At 42.5% G+C, this 25,379-nt stretch overlaps 2 protein-coding genes and 1 long non-coding RNA gene across 14 annotated transcripts in view; 1 reads left to right on the top strand and 2 right to left on the bottom strand.

Annotated features, from left to right (window-relative positions):
- The window catches only part of LOC137436470 (kinesin light chain), a 78,315-nt gene extending 59,708 nt beyond the window's left edge, over positions 1–18,607 (top strand). For both annotated transcript variants that reach the window (XM_068130288.2, XM_078786466.1), the window contains exons 11-17: positions 4,912–4,961; positions 5,074–5,141; positions 6,235–6,340; positions 10,799–10,921; positions 11,027–11,151; positions 16,640–16,700; positions 17,009–18,607. In XM_068130288.2, the coding sequence (XP_067986389.2) occupies positions 4,912–4,961; positions 5,074–5,141; positions 6,235–6,340; positions 10,799–10,921; positions 11,027–11,151; positions 16,640–16,700; positions 17,009–17,098 (623 nt within the window). In that variant the 3' untranslated portion in view covers positions 17,099–18,607. The remainder of the gene's footprint in view (positions 1–4,911; positions 4,962–5,073; positions 5,142–6,234; positions 6,341–10,798; positions 10,922–11,026; positions 11,152–16,639; positions 16,701–17,008) is intronic.
- Positions 1–25,379, bottom strand: part of LOC144894242 (uncharacterized) — a 939,403-nt gene that overhangs the window by 138,138 nt on the left and 775,886 nt on the right. The window lies entirely within an intron of this gene.
- The window catches only part of PDCD2 (programmed cell death 2), a 79,288-nt gene that overhangs the window by 10,933 nt on the left and 42,976 nt on the right, over positions 1–25,379 (bottom strand). For 2 of the 11 annotated variants that reach the window (XM_078786468.1, XM_078786467.1), the window contains exons 6-8: positions 24,602–24,780; positions 6,086–6,142; positions 5,778–5,856 (exon numbers count right to left, since the gene is read on the bottom strand). In XM_078786468.1, coding sequence (XP_078642594.1) covers positions 5,778–5,856; positions 6,086–6,142; positions 24,602–24,780 — 315 coding nt within the window. Of the gene's footprint in view, positions 1–4,227; positions 5,857–6,085; positions 6,143–8,731; positions 9,130–14,535; positions 15,295–16,875; positions 17,680–22,482; positions 22,579–22,621; positions 24,781–25,379 lie in introns of those variants that run through there. The other 9 variants (XM_078786469.1, XR_013624915.1, XM_068130296.2 and 6 more) reach the window with 9 other exon arrangements.

Genomic DNA, 25,379 nt, shown 5'->3' with positions numbered 1-25,379 from the left:
GATTGGAGTTCCATAACCGAACTACGTAAATGGGGAAATGTCATCATCGTAGATACATCATCCTACCAGGCTGTTAAGCTGGTTGTCTTCTCCATTTCATTTGCTTGCGCTTTTAATTCAGAATGGCATTTTTCATGAAATGATTTACGAACTATTTTGGGATTGTTGCAGAAATGTAGAGTTAAGTGTCGATTATATCATTTATTCACAAAAAAGTTAAGAAGCACCATGGATGTCAACAAATAAGGAAAAATAATGTATGTTCTTCGGAAACACTCGCCTATCATCGACTCGTGACATCAATAAAGAGAGCTGAAATTGATGTCGACAAAGTGCATTTAATTAACCGGAAATTCAGTGGCAAAATGGTATTTTGCGCAGATTATGGGTGTAACGAGCGGCTGGCAGGATAGCCGAGAGGTAAACACTTACCTTTGATCTGTCTAGTTGTCAGTCCAACTGTACATTATTACCCTTGTGTTTTGCATGCAGGGTGATGCATCAATATATGCGTCGTCCATTGGAAGGATGGATGCTACATGGGGAGATCTGTTTGCGAGCACTGGTTTGTTGCTGGTGTATGAAAAAGGGGAACCCAAATGCAATTTTTTTTTTTCCCTGAAAACCATTGAAAGTCATTCATCATGGTTTCATTTGAGAGGAAAAAAAACTTGCAGTTTTTTGCCAATCACAAAGTGCCGAAAAAAGGCCCAAAGTGTTGATTTTAGATTTCGCCAGTGACGTCACACTCAGAACCCCTCTTGATCCAAATGGCAGCTAACATAGAGTAAGTAAGTATAACAGTGCATGTCGAGCTCGGATTCCAAGTTCCAACGCTGATTCCACCGTCATTACCAACTATGAATGTGCAACTATCGGGGACGCCTCTTCGCGGTGGTTGTCGCACCAACGCAACTCGGGGCCCAAACATTCCTCATTCTTCGCTGCTGCCCAGATTTTTCAGGGCAACGCGCGGTCATGGTCAGAGTGCCCGATCGGTCCCCATGGACTGGCCCTTTCCCTCTTCTCTCTCTCTCTCTATCTTTATCTCTCTAACTCTGTCGTGGCCCTGACTTCGTGAATGCGGGAGTACGCCATCCTAGATGTGTGAGATCTCTGGGTCACTCCTGGGAGATCAATCGGCTGTCTCCGTGCCGCGGCTTGTTCAAGTGAACTGTCCGGGGCTATACTACTCTGAAAGTTCTCAGTATATTGAAACTGATCAGTGGGATTTTGACAAAACTATTGGAGACAAAATTAGTGATGGAAATTCTTTCGGGGGAATGCCGTATCGTCTTGAGCCTTATGCGAGCGATTTCAGATGATTATGGTGACAATGAGGTGTTAGTGAAAATGAAAACACCGGTTGCATGTTCACTACAAATTGGTAGGTTTTTTTTTTTGTTCAATTGGCGGATTATAAAGGATTTTTGTATTGAATGATAAATCGGTTGTATTACTCAAGCAGAAATACCCATCATCATCGCCCGACAGCCGACAGCGCCCAGGCACGCATGGACACCACTGACAAAATGGGCAACAAATGCTTTGTCCCACCATCGCAGGATGACCAGGTGTCCTGTATGTTATGGGTCGTCCATTTCATACTTTTCTGGGATGCCATTGTGTCCGTGTGTGTCGTGCAGTGTTCAGGCTGTCGTGCCGTGTCAATGTCTTGCTCCAGTGGAGAGGGAGTGGTGCTGCTTGTTCTTACAGTTTCGAGCGATATCTGTTTCTTCCACTTAGTTGTGGGGATGGCATCCTCTCTCACTTGTGGTGGATAACCCCAAGATCTAGCCATCTCTGTTGTTTCATAACAGTGCTCTGTAAAATGTTCAGAGTAAAAAAAGTGAACAAAAAAATCTTGTAGGCCCGATCCACACAAGTATTTCGGACTAACCTCATCCAATTTCTGGCAAACTTAGGGTCTTTCGGCCATTGGTGTCGCATGAAACTGTCAGTTTGTATTAGTACAACCTCCGAGGACGCATCGACGAGGCATATTTGTGGAAAATCGAAAATTATTCGCCATTTGAGTTGAATTGTACCGCGATGTAACCTGTAGACAATACGAAAATGGCGGTCGACCCCTGAGTGTGATGTCACGGCTAAGTGTGAAGAAGAAGAATATTTCGACTTTAATCGCAAAATTACTGGAAAAAAAGAAATCGCAATATGACACCTGAAATCAATTTTGTCGGGTATCAAAGGATAGATTGGCATTGAGGTGGTCTGAGCGTTTGGGTTACCCTTTAAATGTCCCACAGTATCATAAGGGAAAAGTAGGTGAGTTATCACCAACACCCTGAACAAATTACAAATTCCTGTCCTGAATGACTGCTTGGGAGGCAATGGCAAACTACCCAGCATAACCCTTGCCAAGAGACTACTTCAACAGCGCCAATACTGTGAAAAAATAAAGTAGAGGGAGGCTTACACAAATAATGGGTGTGGGGAGGAATGAGGTGCAGGGGAGGATGCATGGGGTGGACACAATGGATACAGAAGCAAAGTCTCAGGAAGGAAGAAGTGGAAATCTGAAAGGAGATGGGCTTTGAGAGTTAACGGGGGTGGAAAGGATCATGTTTTTGAATGGGGGATGATCCAATATGGTGATGAACGCCTGTCTTGAAGACTTGGAGGGAAGAATGAGATTGAAGAGTATGTAAAAGTTGGTTCCACAGGTGGGAAAAAGAGGAACGAATGAGTGGAGGTGAGCAGTGCTTCTGGATGTTGGGAGTTTCACCAGAAGGGGGTTGATGGTGGACCACATGTGCCCTGGAGAAACCTGGGGGAGGGAGAAGGGGGTAGAGGAGACAAATCACGGAAAGAGCAGAGGGTGCAAGACCAGAAAGGAGGCGATAGACAGAGACCACCGACCTGTCTGTGATGGGAAAAGTAATAGGCCTTATAGACTCAGCTCCATCGTAGGAGGTTTGAACAATCTTGAAGGCCTTGGTTTCCACAACATCAAGCTCAGCAAGGTGTGAGGCAGGGGAGCCAGCCCAGAGGAGAGAACAGTACTCCATCAAGGTGCAGATGAAGGCATTGTGGGTGGATTGCAGTTCAGGTATGTCAAGGAAGGACTTTGTGTAACGCAGGATGCTCAGTCCATGATTGACCTTGAAAAGCAAACTTTGAAATGTGGCTTCTCCAAGAAATTTGTGGCTGATAGTGAGACCCAGGAGTTTGAATGATTGAACTTCCTCAAGAGGATTGTTAAGAAAGTGGAGTTGGGGGGAAGGGGGTGTTGGGTTGCCAGACAGCTATTTTGGAGAGAGATAGTGAGAGTGTGAGATTTGTCAGGGTTGAAAGACGTGTTCCAAGTGTTTGACCAGCTTGTCATTTTGTCAAGGACTGAAGAGAGGGAAGAGGCTGCTGCCTGTCTATCTTAAAGGTTAGGGATGTCATGGCAGATGGTGGAGTCATCAGCAAATAGACAGAGGATTTTACAGAGAGAGCATTGATGAAGATTATGAATAGGACTGGGACCAGAACACTACCATGGGGAACTGCAGCCTTGACAGGGAGAGGAGATGAAAGGATTGAGTGCCACACATTGGCTACGAGAGTATAGGATGTCAGTAAGCCATGTGTGGAGCTGGCCGGGGATGCCAGAGGCAGAGAGTTTGGACAGTAAGGCGGAATGCCAGACTGTAGTGAAAGCACCAGATATGTCCGGAGAGACGGCCCTGATCTTATGTTTGACACCGAGGGCCTGCGTCCGTTGCTGGGTGAGTCGAAGCACCATGTCCAAGGTGGAGTGACCTGGTCTGAAACGAAATTGGTGATCTGATATGAGGTTGTTGGTGAAAAGGAAGGATTTCATATCAACTGCAATGATGGATTCCATGACCTTGCTGATTATGGAAGTAAGCTTTGAATACGCTTATCGTTGAGGCCTTGTAGTTGAGGGGAATCATTGTTACGAGATCCATTTTTAAAGACATGGTTCGTAAAGTTGGCCAATATGTTGTAATTAACAGAATGAAAACAGCTGTCATCTCAAATCAAACCCAAAACATTGGGAGGAAAACGATGTGTAAAATGCACAATCACTGACCAGGTGAACAATGACTGCCATGCTATGAAGGTTATACCAAAAGAAGAATGTTTCCGTCAGTTTAGGATCTTTCCTTTATTTTAATAATAAGCATGTACAACATCTGCCATGAATGATCAAATACAGTCCGGTTCATTTTGAGCTCGTCTCCAAGTTGAGAGGAGCGATCAAAGGCATAACGATGTCCAGTTAGTGCTTTCTTCCTTCCGGCAGTGAATCGTTAACATTTTTCGTTTTTTTCCCGACTCCTTCGAGGCAGCTCAACAGATCGTTTTGAAACTCGACATGATGATTCATGACGTTGATGTGCAAAAACTAATGGAGACATTTTAAATTTTCATCCAGGTGGTGATATAATTAGCTAATTAACGCAAAATGTAAGGTCTGTTTATATGTCCTTGTCCATCACATTTATTATCGATTTTTCCTCGTTATTCAATTTTAACCTCTTATTGTAACCTCCTCTTTTCGTTTGTTAGTTGTTGGTTGGTTTGTTCCTTTTCTGTTTCATCCCCAGTTTACCCTTCCTCTTCTTGCTCTGCTTCCTGCAAAAATTCCAAAACGGTTCGAAATCCTTTACGGTTGCGTGCAAGCACGAAATTCCCAGCTGGCTGATGTCGAACAGAAATCATGCAAGAATGCTTTTGGAAAATAAGAATGTCTCGGGATACAATTTTGAACCAAGGCTTTAATGCGGGCGTTTTATATTGCATTTGATATTCCACATCAAGGAAATGTCACCCAACATGCTGTGACAAAGCTGAGCCAAATGAGGTTTGCAATCCCATATGATCCTACCTTTTGGCTCCTATGTACAGGTTTCTGAAAGGTGATTGTTGTCTGCACAGGTGAAAGGAAACCAATATGGATGTATGCAGAACAACGAGAACTGAACAAGGTATGTTGTGCTACATCATCAATGAGTTTCCATTTACTTTTGCTGTCACTCCCCCACTCCTTAACATCGAACTCTACACAATGAACACTTGCGAAATCCCTCTTCCTATTAGGGCCAGAGTCCGGATGTGATTCCTTACACTGAATATGGCAATTGGAACAAGAGCAACAAACTGGACAAGTAGGTAACTTGCTCAGTGTTTTCCTTGCTTCGTTTTCATTTTGTTTGATTTTAATATGCACCGGCAATGCAATAAAACTCACCTCTGCAGTTAAAAGCCAAAATATTGCAAACTTGTATTGCAATATTGCAAATTTTCAGGCAATAAAATGTATTGCAGCACCCTCCTCCTGCCAATCGGAGATCTGCATCTAATGTGCGGCTGCACAAGTTGGGAACAATTCGTTTTTGTTCCAAGCAAATAAAGGTCAACACAAACAGCGGCATCAAGCCCCATGAGTTCATTTATATTTCAGTATATCAAGATGTGCACCTAAGGCATGGTTGGTAATTGAAATATTTTGCCTAAGAAGTAAAACTGAAGGCTGGCAGGATGTCCTAGAAGTACGCACACTCGCCTCCATGCTTTATTGTAAGATCAATAAAGCCTCCACCTCCTAAACTGACTCGTCGTCTTGTTGTGGTGCATAACTGCTTCAGTAGCGCTAAACTTCTGGATTTTTGAACGATCTTTAAAATCATTATTTTATTGAAATTGAAGGGTACACTTGAACATTTTGCGGGGTATCGTGTTCTATGAACTCTCTAGATGGTGGATGTTAAAGATCCCACGGTGCAACCTGGCCAAATCCTCACCCTAAATATTGCTGGGAAGGTGATGACAAACCACTCCAGTATAACCTTGACAAGAAACTGCATTAGCAGCATCGATGTTCTGTAACATAAGAATCATAAGTAAGACATATGGTATGCTATGGACATATGGTATGGTACATACGAATCAGTAAAAGTGATCGTAGAGACACAAGTAGAATGAACCCTTCGGATTGTTTGGCATTCTCATCTGAGCACAGCGCATAATGCCGGGATCCCAGGCTACAATCGCATAATGTTGATGATTATATTGTCTACAGTCCTTGTAATGTAAAAGTACAATGACGTACTTTGGCTGTCCTCGTACCCTTGTTCTGGATGCAATGTGTCCAAGTTCCTCCGTGATCCTAAGAAAGTGGAGAGGATGAGGGAAGGATTATTTTGGCTTTTACCTACCACACGAATCTCCAGCTCCCACCCGTTGTCCGTTATTTTGCAGTGCGACGTTGGCGAGTACTCTGCGAAACCTGAGCGCCCTGTACAAACGCCAAGGGAAGATGGAAGCTGCCAGTACACTGGATGCCTGCACTTCTCGTTCACGCAAAGTAAAACCATTTACATACAGATTGTATAACCTCATACCTGGCCTTACCCCCAACCTCTTCTAACTCCACCTCACCATCACAGCTTTCCTCTGAAGTCGAGATATACCCTACCTTTTTGGATACATTGTCGAGTCTCGTGGAAGATCATTTGTATACGTTATTTGTAAAATTTAAGTGAATTCCTCATTACCTTGCTGAACAAAATATATATTTTTCAATATTTTCAGAATAACTGCTTGGCATTTGACATCATTAAGGAGGTGCATGGGTAGAATGATGTCCTTTTGGATCATCAAACACTCCTTTTACTTCTGCTGAGTTGCATCCATTTTCCAGCTTCAGAAAGTTGGGATAAACTTTGAGCACTTTAATCGGGGAAGGACGGACTATATTTACTGGAAATTACGAGGGGAGATCTATTTATCGTTTTATGCTATTGCTGAGATTGCACAACCCCAAAAGGAAAGTGTAGGATTTTACGATTTTATCACTAATTATGTCGCTTGTAGGATGCAAATGCTGCAACGAATGGTGTGGGATTAGGTCATTTGCCTCATCATCTCAGATCAATTCAGTGTTTCACAGATGGTGAAACTACACCGATTGGTCTCGAACTACACCGACGTTTACATGTTCAAATTGGACAACAACAAATATTCCTGAGCCTCATACGTTGATGCCAAATAGACGTTCACTGTGTCATGCTGATGACAGATTACAGTAAGGCACTGTATACAGGCCAAAAACCTTGAGAAGCTTTCACCCTTGTTTAGGGCGAATTGCAATAAACAAATAGAAAAAAACTATGATTAATCGACGTTTCAAGGAGATGTGCACAAACGTTATTCTTTATAAAAACCGGGCAATCGTCGTGTGACGGGTAGAAAAGATTTGGCTTGGTAATTTGGAAAACGTGTCAATATGGAAAACTGCATGGAAAACGAGTGTTATTGAATTAATTTGCTTTGAAACTCACAGATAAACAACAAACCTTTCTAAAGCACACCCGATTCATATAAATTAAACAATTGCTTTAGAAACAGCCGCTGATACAAAGGAAAACGCAATAGTCGTACGCTGCTTCAGATAATACCTTAGTCGTGGCCAAAAATATTGGCACCCATGCTGCACTTTTTCAAATAACTCACAATTTTCTCGAAAAATAAGTTGAAATTGACTAAAGTATTTGGTCTCCACAATTCTTTATTTCACTGTTAATATTACAGAACCTTTGTTTTTGATTCAGAACTTAATACAGTATATCCTTTTAAATCAGAAAATAAAAAGAAATGGCCTTGACAAAATTATTGACACCCGAGACTTAATATTTGGCAGCACAGACTTTGGACAAAATAACTGCAGTCAAGCGCTTCCTATAGCCATGAATGAGCTTTCTACACCTCTCTACTGGCAGTTTGGCCCACCCTTCTTGTGCAAACTGATCATTTATTTATTTTCTTTCTCATCTGGGCAATATCTCAGGCACTTTTTGAGCTAGGAAACTAATATTTGGACACGATAGTGACCAAGTGATGTGGCTATAAAGGATATTTTTGATTCATTGATTAATCAATCGATTAATTATTTATTGATTATTCAATTAATTATTTGATTTTTTTAAATGAATGACTTATTTAATTAATTTTCAAAAAGTTATAGCATCGAATGAAGCACTGGCAGTTTAGGTATGCTATTAGCGAATTGATTAAGAAAATATTTCATGATCATTGTTTATTGATTTTAATTATGCAATTAATCAATCAATTATTGTACACCTCTCCCACCCAATTACCAGTTCACTGGTAATTCCCTGTGTGGCGCAAGAGGCGACCAACAAGGTTGGCGGCAGGAAGGGCATCCGGCCATAAAACATTGCTTCAAAAAGGGGACCACGGTGCCCGAAAAAGGCCAACCCCTGCTCTGTGGGGAAAAATGGCCTCTAAAAGGTGGTTTTTCTCCCACCTAATACAGTCTATGAGCTGCACGGCGGTATTGCCAGGCACCAAAGGGGCCCCGCCCGGCCTTGCCGCGCTGGAGGATATTTATTTATTTGGCATGGGGGCGGTGTACTTTGAATGTATCTGTACTTGTTTTCTATCTTTTTTCTTCACAGCTCTGATGATGTTTGTCATCAACTGCAGTTGTTTTCTTTGCCGACCTGGCCGTTGTCTATTGCTAAGTATACGAGTGGTTTAAAAAAAAAGATATTCCAAATTGTTATATTTTCTATGCCCAGTTGTTGTGGTATGGTTGCAATTGAATTATTCTGTTCTTTCAGCTTCCAAATTGCTTGCTTTTTCTTCCTTGGACAGTTCTGTGGTTCCCAGGCAAAATAAAAAAGACAGCTCCAAAGACAAACTCCCAAGGCAAAAGCAAAGGCTAAAAGCAAGATTAGACATTCAGTCTTTATGTGTGAACAACAAATGCAACACGAAACACCTGAGCACCAAGAAAAATGCCTCCATCATTTGGTCCAATACTTAGCTTATCTAATATGGGGATGGGGAGAGGTGGGAGGGGGGCTGAACATAAAAAATGCTATTGTTTTACAATGGTAAAACATATTTACATTAAAAATACCAAAAAATAAATGCTGACCTTCTGTACTCTTGCCTCATTCAGCTTTTGATCTAAAATCCAAATTTCTTGAGTATATAGCAATAATAACAAGCGTTACGCCTAGGTCCCCCGTCGGTGAAGTGATGAGAGTTGACAAAGTGGAAGACGCAAGGCGGCCATCTTGGATTTTGACTTGGCGACCCAATTTTCAATAGCGTTCTTCCTTATGCCTAGATACACCCACACAGCAGATTAGAAGTTAGTAGTTCGTTTATTTTTCAAGATATTTCGCTCACAAGGTTCAGACATATATATATATGGTAGCAGCCATCTTGGATTTTGACGTGGCGACCCAATTTTCAATAGCGTTCTTCTTTATGCCTCGATACACCCACACACCGGATTAGACGTTAGTAGTTGATTTATTTTTCAAGATATTCCACTCACAAGGTTCAGACATTTACTTTTCAAGATATCACGCTCACAAGGTTTAGATATGGTGACAGCCATCTTGGATTTAGACGTGGCGACCTAATTTTCATTAGGGTTCTTCCATATGCCTAGTTGCACCCACACACCAAATTAGAATTCGGTCCTTCGCTTACTTTTATAAAGATATTGCAGTGCACGTACGCACGCACGGATGGAGGGGAAAACCATAGTCCCCCTTTCGCTCCGCGGTGCAACGGGGGACAACAAATCTGACCACTGTTCCAATACTTATGGAGGGCAGTGTGTGTGTGTATATCGACTTCTCCCATGCTCTTCTGGCTGAATAAGGCTGCATAAATGCAACCATGAAAGGCTACACAAGGTAAACTTGGTACAAGTATATATACACAAAGAATTAAGTTAAGCACCCCCCCCCCCCCGTTCTTTTACAACCTCGCACATTACAAGTTTGTTGTCGTCAAAACAGTGTAATATACCCATGATATTGCTATATTTTCTGGAGAAGTGATATTATGGTCACATAAAAACATAACAATCATGCCGTTTTCAATATTTTATTCTGAATAATTTAAGGTGAAATTTTTTGGGAATTTTAGGCATATTTTCACCTCAATTTAAGTATGGAGCTATAGGTCCATCACGGACAGTGTGGATGACGTTTATGTTTTCTAACGTACAGTCATTGTTCTGAGAAGACCTCTAGCGATCTTTGCGTCAATAACGTGTGTAGGACCCACGTGATCGGATCACTGACTCAACCAATCACTTTTTTTCACTTTGATCACTCAATTTCATCAATGGATAATTGCTAATGTCATACCAATCATTATTTGATCTCACATACCTTAGAATATATGCCAATGTATACATATACACAAAGAATATATATTAGGGGGTGCTTACCTTAATTCGTTGTGTAGGGGTGCTTAACTTAATTCTTTGTGTATATTATGATGCACAGATTAACTGATTAGATTTCAGCATCAAAGTCAATGGTCAGAGTCCGTGATAGGTTTTTGTTTCCACGATAACTTAAGAACGGCTGAAGGGATCCAAGTCAAACTTGGTGCAAGTATGGATCATGATGTAAAGATAAACTGATTGGATTTTGGGGTCAAGAGGTCAAAGCTAATGTCAGATAAAAATGTGATACTTGAGAGAACAGCAGAAGGGATTTAAATCAAAGTTGGTATGAGTATGTATCATGATGTAATAATGTGGGCAGAGGCATGCCACTCGACATTACTACGTCAGAGTGCCATGACAGTTTTATTTCCATGTAAATATAAATGAATTTTTTTTAGACATCTGTCCATGATGTTGGTTGTTTGGGAAAATATGCATGCTGACAACAAAAAAGTGCTAACATTTGGAAATCTTCATCTTTTGAATGAAGGTTAGTAACTGCTTTGACAGTTATCATCCCCCAATTTTCATTGCCTGCAGGGAGGTTTTCCAGGGAAGGCAAGTGAGGGATTGGGAGGAAATTGCATCGATTTCCAGGGTGAGATGCCTGTCACCGAAGCAAAGGCATATAATGGAAACGAGGCCAATGGCGAGCACAATGGGGTAAGGTTTTCACAAACGATCATTTGTGGAATACCCTGCTGGCAATGCACAGCTCCTCACGTGAAAAGTCAATGGCGTTCTCTGAAATAAATCTCTCATTTGCAGGGTGGAAACCTAAAGCGGAGTGGCTCATTCAGTCGGCTGCGAGCCTCCATCAGACGGAGCAGCGAGAAGCTTATGATGAGGTTTAAGGGTGGAGGAGGGCGAGAGACTGATGGCAAAAACAACTGGTAAGACTTGTGGTGGTTCAGTGTATGTACTCGTATAAGATTGTAATAAGAGAAGAACCAGGACATGCAAAGAAAGAACCACGCCTAACAGAACTGCAGTCGAGGTCAGGGAGGGAAAGGGGGGCAGGGGGAAGACAGAGGATTTAAAAGTGTTTGCCTCCAGTACCAATATACCATTGCCAATTGGTCCAGTACCAATAACTAGAGGTTCCAGGGAACCTGAACTCAACTGGTCTATATCAATATGGTTAGAATATGCATAATAGAACCACGAACTATGTAGTTTATATGTGCTAAAAATATGACAAAAATTGATTTTTCAATATGGCCGCCCTGCCGCGCCCATTTTTGGGCGTACAACGCCCAAATGCAATCCCAAACTAGTTTATGTCTTAAAGATGCTGCATAACAAGTTTCATCAAACGTAATCAATATTTGTGACTTTTAGAGCGAAGACGTCGAATTGTTTACAGACGACAGACAGACAGACAGACAGACGGACGACGGACACTGGGTGTCGACAAAAATTCAGCTGGACATAGTCCAGTTGAGTTTAAAAGTACAGTACCAATACCAATGCAAGGATTTAAGTGTGAGCAAGGAATGAAAGATGTATAATTCTGTGAGATGGTGAGTAACTGAGGTGTCGGATTGGGTGTGGGTCAAGGTTAACGATAATAAGGTTTCAAGCTGCTCAACTGCAGAAGAACAGGACAGGAAACTTGAAGAAATGGTAAAAGCACCGTGGCAAGGGAAGTGAAATGATGAGAGGATTTCATTTGCCAGGTATAGATTGGGTTCAGGTACAAGAAAAAGACAAGCCTGGTGTTGGCTTAACATTTAACGTGGCTGGCTTAAGATCTTGAGTTTGAGCTGCTGTCGTCTTGAGGTTGCTCAGCCTGTCATCCTTTCTGAGGTCACCAAAATGAGTACCAGTGTACTGGAGTAATAAGCCATTTGAGTATCCTCTGTCGGAGTGGCGACCCATCCAGGATTGGACTCCTTAGCCAATGCAAATTGCCTTGTCAGCTCTATGCGCCTCACGGCATGAAAGGAATGGTTCATTACAAGAAAAAGACAGGACAGAGGAGGAATATGTAGATTTCGTTTGGTGTTTTTACTTGCGCTTACTTGCGGTCGGGAGAGAAGTGTTGACATGTTTTTGGTTAATGATGCATATATGGTAGTCTGGAGAAACTACAGGTATGTGAGAATCTAAGGGACGAGTGACCACAACCAGGGTGGGCAAGATTTCTGTAAAGAGGTGAAGTATAAGATGATAAAGCAATTTCATTTCAGGTAGGTTAGGAAGGTCGGAGGAGAGAGGTGCTATAAGATTGGGTCGTGTGACAGAACGACAATATGCATCAGAGAAATGGTCAACCCTTAAGGAATAAATGGGTGAGGTGCGGAGTAAGTATCTTCCTGTTGATGCAAGTTGGAGGCAGCAAAAGACTCGTGGTCAAACGGGGAGTTGAGGAATCCTATTGGGATCATCAGAACGCATGTATTAGATGTGACCGACCGTACTGGAGGTAGATTGGCATAGATTTTGGAGTAAACTCACAAGTCAAGAAACCAACGAGACCACAATATGATGAGGGGAATATAGCAAGCAATATTAAAACAACAGCAAGACTTGTCTTTCACACATTATATATATATATATATACATACAGGGGGCTGCAAAAGTAGGTATACAGTAATGAAAAACAAAACGTGTGCACAAAACGTCTTTTATTCATTACTAGCAGAAGTACCCGGCATTGCCGGGTGGGGGAGGGGAGACCCGTACATTCGCCCTCTCGACTCAAGCTCGTATTTGATTCGTATTCAAAATCGAAAGGGGAAATCCTTCGTATTCGAATTCGTAAACACGAAATATGAATTAAAATTTAATCCATATCGCACAAAATCGACACAAAACACGGTCGCAAAAAGGTGAAAAACCGTAATCGCTTTTCGCCCTGAATTACGTGCAAACGTGTGGAACATCACGTGATCGCTCTGAGCGAATCAGCGAGCTCTGGCGCCGGCTGAGATTAGCGGGTACTTCGCTGAAATGCGCTGACGTAAATATGAATAAAAAATATGGATCTCGTCAAATATGGTCTCAGCCATGTTCGTCCCAGGCTCAATGGCCATGTCTATGCCAAATATCAAGCACGTGAGCCTCTCCATTTCGGAGTCTATCGGTAACATTACACACACACACACACACACACACACACACACACACACACACACACACACACACACACACACACACACACACACACACACTGTGTTTTATATATACTAGGACGTGCCCGTACGTGGGTGCCCGTTCCTTGCCAAAAAAAAAAATGTCTTCGCCCATGCATGCATGGGCGTGCCCATGGGCCCATGGGCGTGCCCGTAAGTGCGTGATGTGACCGTACAATGAATGTATCGTCCCGACGCCGCAGCTCGGATGGCGCTGCAGTTAATCGGGCCTGTATCGGCAGAGTTATTATAAACGTGTACTACAATCGATCGTACCTTACAACAATCAACACAGATTGCAACGTCAAATAAATGAATACGCTCTCAAATGTGCCGTCCGAGGCAGCGTCTGCTCGCCACGTTCAGCGTCACTATGACTATCCGTAAGTCCGGAAGTGACGTCCTCATTTGACTGTCCGGAAGGTCGCATATCGCAGTTACGATGAATCGCAAATTAGTTTTAATTAGTTTTAAAACATAGTTTAACGCCAACATAGTTTGCCAACGTGAAATAAATGAATACGCTCTCAAATGTGCCGTCCGAGGCAGAGTCTGTTCGCCACGTTCGGCACACGTGATAGCTCGCTGCTCTCTGATTGGTTGAATCGTACCCCTCTATTTACATGAAATGGTTTGGTCCAAAGCGAACGGCTTGCGAGTACGGTGACAATCCCCCCCCCCCCCCCCCTCTATTTACATGAAATGGTTTGGTCCAAAGCGAACGGCTTGCGGAGTTTGGTAAAGAAATCGCCATAGCTCGGTAACTACTTGTCCGATTAATATGAAACCTTGAAAAGGCACATCCTCGGGTCCCCAGCAATATACCTGGCAAGTTTAAAGTATATCGGACCCGTGGTTGTCGAGAAACAGCGGTCACAGACAAACACACAAACACACAGAGATTACTGGAATTATAGATAGATAATATAGAATATAGATACAAGCATATCAATAATAAACATATTAATCCCTCAAATGAATCCTAGCACCACTATTATAATACTGGTATAATCCTTACTGTATACCTACTTTTGCAGCCCCCTATATATATATATATATATATATATACACATACATACAGTGCATTCAGAAAGTATTCAGACCCCTTCACTTTTTTCACATTTTGTTTTGTTGCAGCCTTATGCTGATATCGTTTAAATTCATTTTTCCCCTCATCAATCTACACTCAATACCCCATAATGACAAAGAGAAAACAGGATTTTAGAAAGTTTTGCAAATTTATTAAAAAGAAAAAACTGAAATGTCACTGACATAAGTATTCATACCCTTTGCTATGACACTTGAAATTTAGCTCAGGTGCCTCCCATTTCCCTTGATCATCTTTGAGATGTTTCTACACCTCGATTGGAGTCCACCTGTGGTAAATTCAATTGATTGGACATGATTTGGAAAGGCACACACCTGTCTATATAAGGTCTCACAGCTGACAATGCATATCAGAGCAAAAACCAAGCCATGAGGTCGAAGGAATTGCCTGCAGAGCTCAGAGATAGGATTGTGTCGACGCACAGATCTGGGGAAGCCGACAAAAAAATTTCTGCTGCATTGAATGTTCCCAGAGCACAGTGGCCTCAATAATTCTTAAATGGAAGAAGTTTGGAACAACCAGGACTCTTCCTAGAGCTGGCCGCCCGGCCACACTGAGCAATCGGAGAAGAAGGGCCTTGGTAAGAGAGGTGACCAAGAACCCGATGGTCACTCTGACTGAGCTCCAGAGATCCTGTGTGGAGATGGGAGAAACTTCCAGGACAACCATCACTGCAACACTCCACCGATCTGGGCTTTATGGCAGAGTGGTGAGACGGAAGCCTCTCCTCAGTGAAAGACACATGAAAGCCCGCTTGGAGTTTGCAAAAAAGCACCTAAAGGACTCTCACACTGTGAGAAACAAGATTCTGTCATTCAAAATCTTTTCAAAATTCTGTCAACAAGATTCTTTCATTCCAAACAGCATAACTCAAATCACAAATTAAATAACATTAATATAAAAAATAAACTTTTACCAACATTCGTGACATAAATATTTAAATCCTGATGTGAAGTTCCGTACGGTTGGGTGAATGCAATTACGAATTCAAAATCGTAATTTCACTCGATTCCAATCATCAATCATCAAGTATTCACTCAATTCCAATCATCAATTGATACTTTAACAAAATACTGTTTTAAATGACGGTTGCATTGGGATATTATCAAACCAGCTCATTGCCGCAATGTCCACTTCCGCATTCGCGGCAGGTTCATAATTCTCATCAAAATCTAAACAGTATTTGTAGAATTTCAATAAAAGCCACATCACTGTTCATATCGGGAAATGTTATTCCATCCTGTTTGGAAAAACTGGAAAATTGGAAAAACAATATAGCCTATTCTACTCCAGGGGGTCCCAGGATTACCCACCCAAAATATTGTTGCGATCGGTTCAGCCATTTTTGCGGTACCTGGGAACGGACAGACAGACATTTGGTAAATTATAGTAAGATGGTAAATTCACTCCAGATTTGGAGATTATTTAGTCTACAGCATCCAATCCTCATATCCAGATTTTGATGATATGCTTCAATTATGTAATGATCGATCGTGTTTCCAAGGCAAGGCATGTTTGAGGAGGCTGAAACAAAATGGCGGCTTAAGAACCCAGCAAGGTTCAGTGGGCTGACCAAGATGGTGGGCCGCTATATTGGTACACCATAACATGTTTTTTTTTTTTTCTTTCTTATGAGCACCTCGTTAATCATCTTCAAAAAGGGTGTTATAGCACACCCCACTGAGTTTTCATCCTTGCAATATGTTGAAGGTCCAGGTATATGCATGCAAAGTTTGGGGCCGCTCGGTTTCATGGTTTTGGAGTTATGGAGGAGACGGACAGACGGACACTGCCTTTTATTATTATAAATATATATTGCATTATTCCCCTAACATTGGGAAGGGTGACACCTTTTCTGTAATATATCTCCGAGTCCTTCCTCCTCCCCTCGCCATTGCCCATACCACCTTCTATCCATCTATTTCTCCCCTCCCCTTGTCATACAAACTTATTCCGGGTTGCTAAAACCTCTGTTGGTACAATCCCTGAAGATGCTCCAAAACACTTAATGGAAGCTAGAGCTTTTCTCTGTACTGGTATGGGTTCTAATCTATTTTAAATGATAAATGTTTGTCCTAATTAATCAGTCACATGATTTGAATTAATGAATGACTGCTTTTTGTTCACCCTCCACAGTATAAAGCGAGCTAGCTCTCTGAACATGCTGAACATGACGCCTGAAACCACGCCATCCAAGGTAAGTGTGCAAACTGGTGCCGCCATTTCTATCCAGTTGTGCAAACAAAAAGACGTTTTACATTGCATACTGGAGAGTACATTGGATATAAATAATGAAATTAGAGTGAAATGTGTGGTCTTTGAGGCACAGAATGCAGTTTGGGTCATGCGTTGTTACACATTCCATCACAACAGCATTTTGTTCAAATTTATTAAATGGAACATAAACACAGTAATGCTGTTCTTAAGTCTAAGGATTATAACAGTCCTACCAATTCATTTACAAAGTCAGCAAAACAGTAATCCACTTGGGAACTGTTCTTCCAGGAATCCTCAAATCACCTGAACAGAAGTCTGGGTCTCAGTGCCAGCCACAGCAACTTGTCCCGCCGAAGCTCCCTTGGCATACCAAACTAGCATACCGATACCTTGTTCCAATGCACCACTCAACCGAGGATGAAAACAGTGCTGCTCCTGATATTGCATTTCCACGTAATTTAGCAATCCTGGTCTGGACCGGCAACGTATGCTCGTCCGTATTTAACGCAGAATCTGCAAGTTTGCGGATGCACAATGGGATGAAGGCCAACCAATCGGGTGATGAGTGAGCATGTGCATTTTCAGTCAAACCAAAAGGAAAGACACCATTTTTGGCCGATGATCATCTTTATTATTCTTTGGCACCTTTTAAAAGAACCGAGTAAGCAGAAGATAAGAGGTTGAAGCATAGTAAGACGAGCCGTGATCTTAAATCACTCAAAGACTTAGCATTTCTCTCAGGCGGAGCAGCGCCCTTCAGACCACAGACTTGACCAGCAACCAGAGTCTGAATGTGTCCCTCCTGCCAGTTGGCTCGAGGCTTGCCGAGAAATCGCCGCCCGTATCCATCAAAAACTACCACTGAACGGAAATGTGAGCTTTTCATTCAGCGCGGATGGACGATCGTATGCTGCAAATCCCGGGTTGGGGCAGCAAAGGTTTCAACCCCTGGTTGAGCGCTGCATGGAAACAAGGTAGGAATGAGCTGTGGACATTGCCAACTCCCATCCTACCCCAAAACCAATGTAATGTCCTTCTGGGACATCCTCTCAAACTTGTTTTGTAATGCTGCTTTGAGCTATTGATAGTCTGTCTCAGCACAGACCAGCATGAACCGTCTGGTTTTGTTGGCCTTCTTGCTCAGTTTATTTATAATATACACTGGATGTAGAAACCTGAGGCTTGGATGAGGTAAGTTAGGACATTAAACTGCCTGGTTGGGCATTCCATGCACAAAGACCTCTGTGTGTTCTCAACAAGAAAACACCATCACAGAAAGTGCAACACTGTTTACAGTGTCACACTGTTACTGTTTACACTGAATGTACATAAATCTAACTTTAACTTATTGTAAAAATATTCTAACTTCTGACACGCATATCCGGTCCAGTAGTGACCGGAGTAGCAAATATATTTAGATGCTCACTAGGTCCTTATCAGGTCAATGTGCTTGGAATTAAAAATAACCAGCTAAGGCAGAACCAGGTTCAAAAATGGCTGATCAGCAAGCCTGGTAATAACACTTGGCATTGTACTGATGTAACCAGAAAGAAATGCTAGATGGCCGACGAGGAAAGCTAGATGTAAACATTGTGCATAGGAAGCTCTAAAAAAATAACTTTAAAAATAAAACCAATTGTGTGTCATGGACTTACCAAATGCATGTTGTAAGCATCACAATGTCGTTCCATAACCTTCATCTAACCATCCGTTTGTTTATACGTTCTAGATTAAAAAGTGCATGCAAACTGGCACAAGATAAAAGGCACTAAAGGTGGCCATGTTTCCTGTTTCATTGTTTAATATATTTTGTTTTATTTTGAGCAGCTGTCAAATGTGAACTGTCTCTGCAACTTTTCACAATAAAAAAAAAAATTAAAGAATGAATTGGTTCTACTGTTTTTTTTACCTCTGCCACCAATGGTGGGCAGAGGTTATGCTTCCACCCCTGCATGTTTGTCTGTGAACAGGATATCTCAAAGTTGTAGACAGATTCGGACAAAATTTGGTGGCCAGGTTGGGTGTGTGACAAGGATGAAATGATTAGATTTTGGTGAAGACCCAGATCCGGATCCAATAATTTTCAGTGATTTTTCACCATTGAGAGATGGGGACAAAAACGATACATATCACGATATCTCAAAGTTATGGATGGAACTTTGTGGACAAGTTAGGTAGATGGCTCGAACAACCTGATTAGATTTTGGAGGTCTGGATCCAGATCCGGCATATCAGTGGGATACAAAATGTAAACCTGTCAGGATGGCAGAGGTATGCGCAATACCGAGTGCCGTTCTAGTTTATATTGAAGATATACAATGCATTCAGAAAATATTCAGACCCTTTCACTTTTTTCACATTTTGTTATGTTGCAGCCTTATGCTGAAATCGTTTAAATTCATTTTTTCCCTCATCAATCTACACTCAATACCCCATAATGACAAAGAGAAAACAGAATTTTATAAAGTTTTGCAAATTTATTAAAAAGAAAAAACTGAAATATCACATTTACATAAGTATTCATACCCTTTGCTATGACACTTGAAATTTAGCTCAGGTGCCTCCCATTTCTCTTGATCATCTTTGAGATGTTTCTGCACCTTGATTGGAGTCCACCTGTCGTAAATTCAATTGATTGGACATGATTTGGAAAGACACACCTGTCTATATAAGGTCTCACAGCTGACAATGCATATCAGCACAAAAACCAAGCCATGAGGTCGAAGGAACTGCCCGCAGAGCTCAGAGACAGGATTGTGTCGAGGCACAGATCTGGGGAAGCCTACAAAAAGAAATCTCTGCTGCATTGAAAGTTCCCAAGAGCACAGTGGCCTCCATCATTCTTAAATGGAAGAAGTTTGGAACAACCAGGACTCTTCCTCGAGCTGGCCGCCCGGGGCAATCGGGGGAGAAGGGCCTTGGTAATAGAGGTGACCAAGAACCCGATGGTCACTCTGGCTGAGCTTCAGAAGGACAACCATCACTGCAACACTCCACCGATCTTGGCTTTATGACAGAGTGGCCAGACGGAAGCCAAACAGTTCAATATTGGTTTCATCTGACCACAGAATCTTGTTTCTCACAGTCTGAGAGTCCTTCAGGCGCTTTTTTTTGCAAACTCCAAGCGGGCTTTCATGTGTCTTTCACTGAGGAGAGGCTTCCGTCTGGCCACTCTGCCATGAAGCCCAGATCGGTGGAGTGTTGCAGTGATGGTTGTCCTTCTGGAAGTTTCTCCCATCTCCACACAGGATCTCTGAAGCTCAGCCAGAGTGACCATCGGGTTCTTGGTCACCTCTATTACTAAGGCCCTTCTCCCCCCGATTGCTCCGTTTGGCCGGGCGGCCAGCTATAGGAAGAGTCCTGGTTGTTCCAAACTTCTTCCATTTAAGAATGATGGAGGCTACTGTGCTCTTGGGAACCTTCAATGCAGCAGAGATTTTTTTGTAGGCTTCCCCAGATGTGTGCCTCGACACAATCCTGTCTCTGAGCTCTGCAGGCAGTTCTTTCAACCTCATGGCTTGGTTTTTGCTCTGATATGCATTGTCAGCTGTGAGACCTTATATAGACAGGTGTGTGCCTTTCCAAATCATGTCCAATCAATTGAATTTACCACAGGTGGACTCCAATCAAGGTGTAGAAACATCTCAAAGATGATCAAGAGAAATGGGAGGCACCTGAGCTAAATTTCAAGTGTCATAGCAAAGGGTATGAATACTTATGTCAATGTGATATTTCAGTTTTTTCTTTTTAATAAGTTTGCAAAACTTTCTAAAATCCTGTTTTTTCTTTGTCATTATGGGGTATTGAGTGTAGATTGATGAGGGAAAAAATGAATTTAAACGATTTCAGCACAAGGCTGCAACATAACAAAATGTGGAAAAAAGTGAAGGGGTCTGAATACTTTCTGAATGCACTGTAGTTCATCTAACTCACTTAACTTTTTTGCACACCTTACAGTAAGGACGGACATCAGTTTTCTTACCAATAGGTGGTTTTCCCGGATATACATTGACATTTGATCAGTGTCCAAAACACTGAGACAGATCTCCAGAGAAACACGAGTCAGAACTGAGACATAGAAAACTGGAAAGGCACACCAATGCATTTATGGACACTCTATCCCAATACAAACAGGGAAGTAGCTACTCTGACCTTGCACTGCAGAAATAACTACTCTAAGGGACCTGTATGTGGTGGTTGCCATTGCCTCTGAGCAGTTTTCTAAAATCGCAACAATATATATTGTTGCAATTTTGAGTCTGTCCCCCATAGTTAGTCACACAAGCAACATGTTGCCTCGTGATAGTATAGTTATGTCTTAGTATTTGTGAGCTTCGTTCCTTCCCAGAGTTAATTCTGCGTTGTGTAAGAGCCAGGAAAATAGGCCCTACTACCACCGATCATCCTACGTCCGTAGCCTCAACCCCTTTTGCGTTAACGTTGGTTCATATTGGGCAAGTTAACACGAGGCAGGCAGAGGAGGATCGGCAGAAGGAATGATGGTAAGCACGAGCCGCCAATCAGAGCTCGAGGGTGGTGGCGGTGGCGTGGCGTCAGAAGGCGTGGTGAGAAGTCGGGTGAGTTCCAGAAGATTCGGGGGGCGTAGCGATAAGAACCGCTGAGAGAGAGAGAGAGAGTTAGGGTTAGAGTCAGAGTCAGAGACAGAGAGAGAGACACAAAAGGACTCGCAGAGGAACGCCGGATAAGCGAGAGAGGACTTGACTTGCTGAGAGAGAGAGAGAGAGAGAGAGAGAGATAAAAGGACTCGCGTTGTACTGCCTGATGAACTTGACCATTGCACGAGAACACGCGCGCTAATCAACACCATGGGTATTGAAGAAGAGGGGTTGGTCGCTACATATACGCGGGCGCAGCCAGACGCACTGATAACGAATATAGCGCATTTCAGCCGCGCGAGTGAACGAGGCTTAGTAACCGCTAGGCGCGCTGAAGTCCGCCCTCTTCCGTTTCCCACCCAACATCTGCTTGGTTCGAGAGATGCGCTACGAGTCCCTGCCTTCGCCTGCCACCATCTTCGCGGGACGTGCCGGGGACCGTGGAGAGCCGGACGGGAACCATCTCTGGACGCATTGGGGAACACCTGCCCATCTGCAATACCCTGTGAGTGTGAGACGGGCCCTTTGTCCAAGGGATAAGTTAAGACTGCTTAAGGATTGCTCTGTGTCTCTTCGTCCTTGAACTGTATATACGTGTGGGAATAATTAAACCCATTTGTTCTTTCTTTCTGATTCGATCGTTCCTGTGGTTTCCTCATTGACTAAGCGTGGCACGAATAGGATCGTTCCAATTGGGTTCCACTGAGTAAGACTGCGCGGACCACGTGTACGCAACCCGCTCGGCGTACTAACATCACATGTGGTTCGTGCGAGGCTTGTTTCCTCGCTCCAAGGGCAGCGCGGGGACTTAGGTACGAGCGAAAAGTAGTCCTGAAACCCTACGCCACGTGTGTCCGGGAGGGACGTAATGCCTCGGTTCCGCCAGGCCCAGTAAAGACAAGGGGATTAATCCCCCCTTGATAAGGGGAAGAAGGCCAGCGTAGAGAACCGCAACAATATATTATGTTATATTTTTACAAATACTCCAATTCTCTGCATGAAAACCATAGATGTCGTAGAAGTGGAAGAATTGTATCAAATTTCATACTGTTTGTTTGACTTATGCACTCATGATTGAAAACTGGTGGTTGAACTTGCTTGGTTCACAGGGAGGTTAAAAAAAGAAAAGAAGCAGAGTCCCAGGAATTCAGGGAGGTAGGCAGCACCCCATTCTCTTTATAAATATGCACCATGTAGCAACCACCTGGTGGAAGCTGGTATTACAAGTCATGATAAAATACACTGTATAAAACCACCTTTAGGTCACCACCTTTAGATAAAATACACTGTATACATGTATAAATTTCATACAGTGCCTTCAGAAAGTATTCACATCCCTTTACTTTTATCACATTTCATTGTTACAGCTTGAATTTAAAATCGATTAAATTAAGAATTATTGTCACTTGTTCTTGAAATTCACATTGTTGTCGCTTGTCCCCATAATGTCAAATAGGAAATTTATTTTCAAAAATGCCACAAAATAATTAAAAATGAAAAGCTGAAATTTCTAGTCAATAAGTATTCCACCCCTTTGCTATGACACTCCAAATTGAGCTCAGTTACATCCATTTTCCATTGATCATCCTTGAGATGTCTCCACAACTTGATTGGAGTCCACCTGTGGCAAATTGAATTGATTTGAAATAATTGAGAAAGAAAAACCTTTCTATATAAGGTCCCACAATTGACAGTGCATGTCAGAGCAGAAACTTGACCATGAAGTCCAAGGAATTGTCCATAGAACTCCGAGATATAATTTTGAGGAGGCATAGATATGTGGAAGTGTACAAAATTTTCAGTGTTGAAACTTCCCAAGAGCACAGTAAGCTCCATCATTAGGAAATGGAAAGAATATGGAACTATCCCGACTCTTTCTAGAGCTGGCCGTCCGACCACACTGAGCAACCGAGCAAGAAGGACCTTGGTCAGGAAAGTGATCAAGAACCCAATGACCACTCTGACAAAACTACAGAGTGACAGACAGCATACCTTGGCTGAGATGGGAGAACCTGCTGGAAAGACAACTGTCTCTGCAGCCCTTCACAAATCCAGGCTTTATGTGAGAGTGGCCAGATGGAAACCACTCCCGAGAAAAAGGCACATGACAGCACGCCTGGAGTTTGCAAAAAGGATGCACATGAAAGACTGAGAACAGAGGCAAAATAATCTGTGGTCTGAGATGAAAATTGAACTCTTTGGCCAGAATGCAAAGCACTATGTCTGTAGGAAACAGACAGAACACAGCTCATCACCCATCTAACACCATCCCTACCGTGAAGCATGGTGGTGGCAGCAACATGCTATGGGGATGCTTTTCAGCAGGAGGGATTGGGAGACTTGTAAGGATAATGGAGAACAATGAATAGAGCCAAATACAGGTAAATCCTTGAGGAGAACCTGCTTGAGTGCAAAGGACTTAGACTGCGGCGAAGATTTATGTTCCAACAGGCCAATGACCCCAAGCATACAACTAAAGCAACACTGGAATGGCTTCAGAACAAGTACGTGAAAGTCCTTGAGTGGCCCAGCCAAAGCCCAGACTTGAATCCCATTGAGAATCTGTGGAAAGACTTGAAGATTGATGTTCACCGACGCTCCTCATCCAACTTGACAGAGCTTGAGCAAATCTTCAAGGAAGAATGGGAGAAACTCCCCAAATTCAGATGTACAAAGCTGATACAGATATACCAAAGAAGACTTTGAGCTGCAATCAGTGCCAAAGGTGCTTCGATGGGGTATTGACTCAGGGGGTTGAATACTTATGTAAATTAGATATTTCTTTGTTTCATTTTTAATTAGGATGAAAATTTTCTGAAACAAAAATTCCACTGACATGGGGTAGATTAGTTACAAAAAAAATCTCAATTTAATCCATTTTTTATTCAGGCTGTAACACAAGAAAAGGTGAAAAAAAGGTCAAGGTTTGTTCAGAATATTTTCTGAAGGCAATGTATGCAGCTTTCGGCTGCTGGTTGCATCATTATTGAGCACAGCTGTGCCGTTGATACAGTGCCCCCGTTTCCAGTAAGCTGGTGCCCATTTTGCTAATCTTGAAAGGACAATCTGAGTTAACCCACCTGGTGTTATTTAGCAGCACATCAGGGGCTCAAACTCAAGACCCTAAGATAAGATCTTAAGCCAGCCACCTTAACTGTCGATGCCACACAAGGCTTTACGATAGACAAAGTGGGGGGAAATAAGCCATATATGGGAAAGCCCCGTTGTAGAGATCTCACGGCACCACATGCTTTCCCCGTCTCACTTGTTGTTTTGAACGAAGTCCTGCTTCCAAACAAACTCTGGCAGATAGCTGTATGTCCTGGTTTCACCATCCGTGGCTGGCCTACAACTCTGTGAGCATGTGTACACAGCCAATGTACCCCAATCAATGCTGGCCCCCAACTTATCCACGTTCAGATCATTTAATAGTTGGGGCATGATCTGAAAAAGCCATGGAGAGATGAGTTAAGGGGGGCATGGGGTGAGTACAGGCTTTTAGACTTTGCAGCATACACTGAAGGCCGATTTTGTAAGTTTTGATCTTAGAAGCCTTTTATAATCATCAAAAGAATGTAGCATATTAGAGTACACAATATGTACAAGTCACCTCAGAATTAGACATTGTTGTACACTTCCAAAGTATCCCCCAAAAAAGAACGAATGCACCATTTTAAAATTAAATTTTAAGCATTGGAATTTTAATGCACAAAATTGTGAATGCATTCAATATATGGCTGGAAAGCATCAAGTGTGCTATCCATACACGTTTGTTTTGCTGGTGAACCTCATGTGATTGTGTTTGGTGATCACCCGAGTACAAATCGCACCAAGGACTCCCCTCAGAGTATAGATGGTTTCATACTGTCTTTCGCCAGCACGTTCATGCACCTGACACCTCAACACTTTTTTTTTTCTTTTTTTTTTGATACAAGATCAAGGCTCGTTTAAGAGCTAGCACATAAAACACAAAAACATAAACGGACACGTAAAACAATAAAGGGAGGGGGAGACAAGATGGGGAGAGAGAGAGGAAAGCACAC

The sequence above is a fragment of the Myxine glutinosa genome, chromosome 11 (assembly GCF_964187855.1).
Source record: "Myxine glutinosa chromosome 11, kmMyxGlut1.1, whole genome shotgun sequence".
Lineage (NCBI taxonomy): Eukaryota > Metazoa > Chordata > Myxini > Myxiniformes > Myxinidae > Myxine > Myxine glutinosa.
The sequence above is the reverse complement of the archived record's forward strand: the minus strand, read 5'-3'. Positions and strand labels throughout refer to the sequence as shown.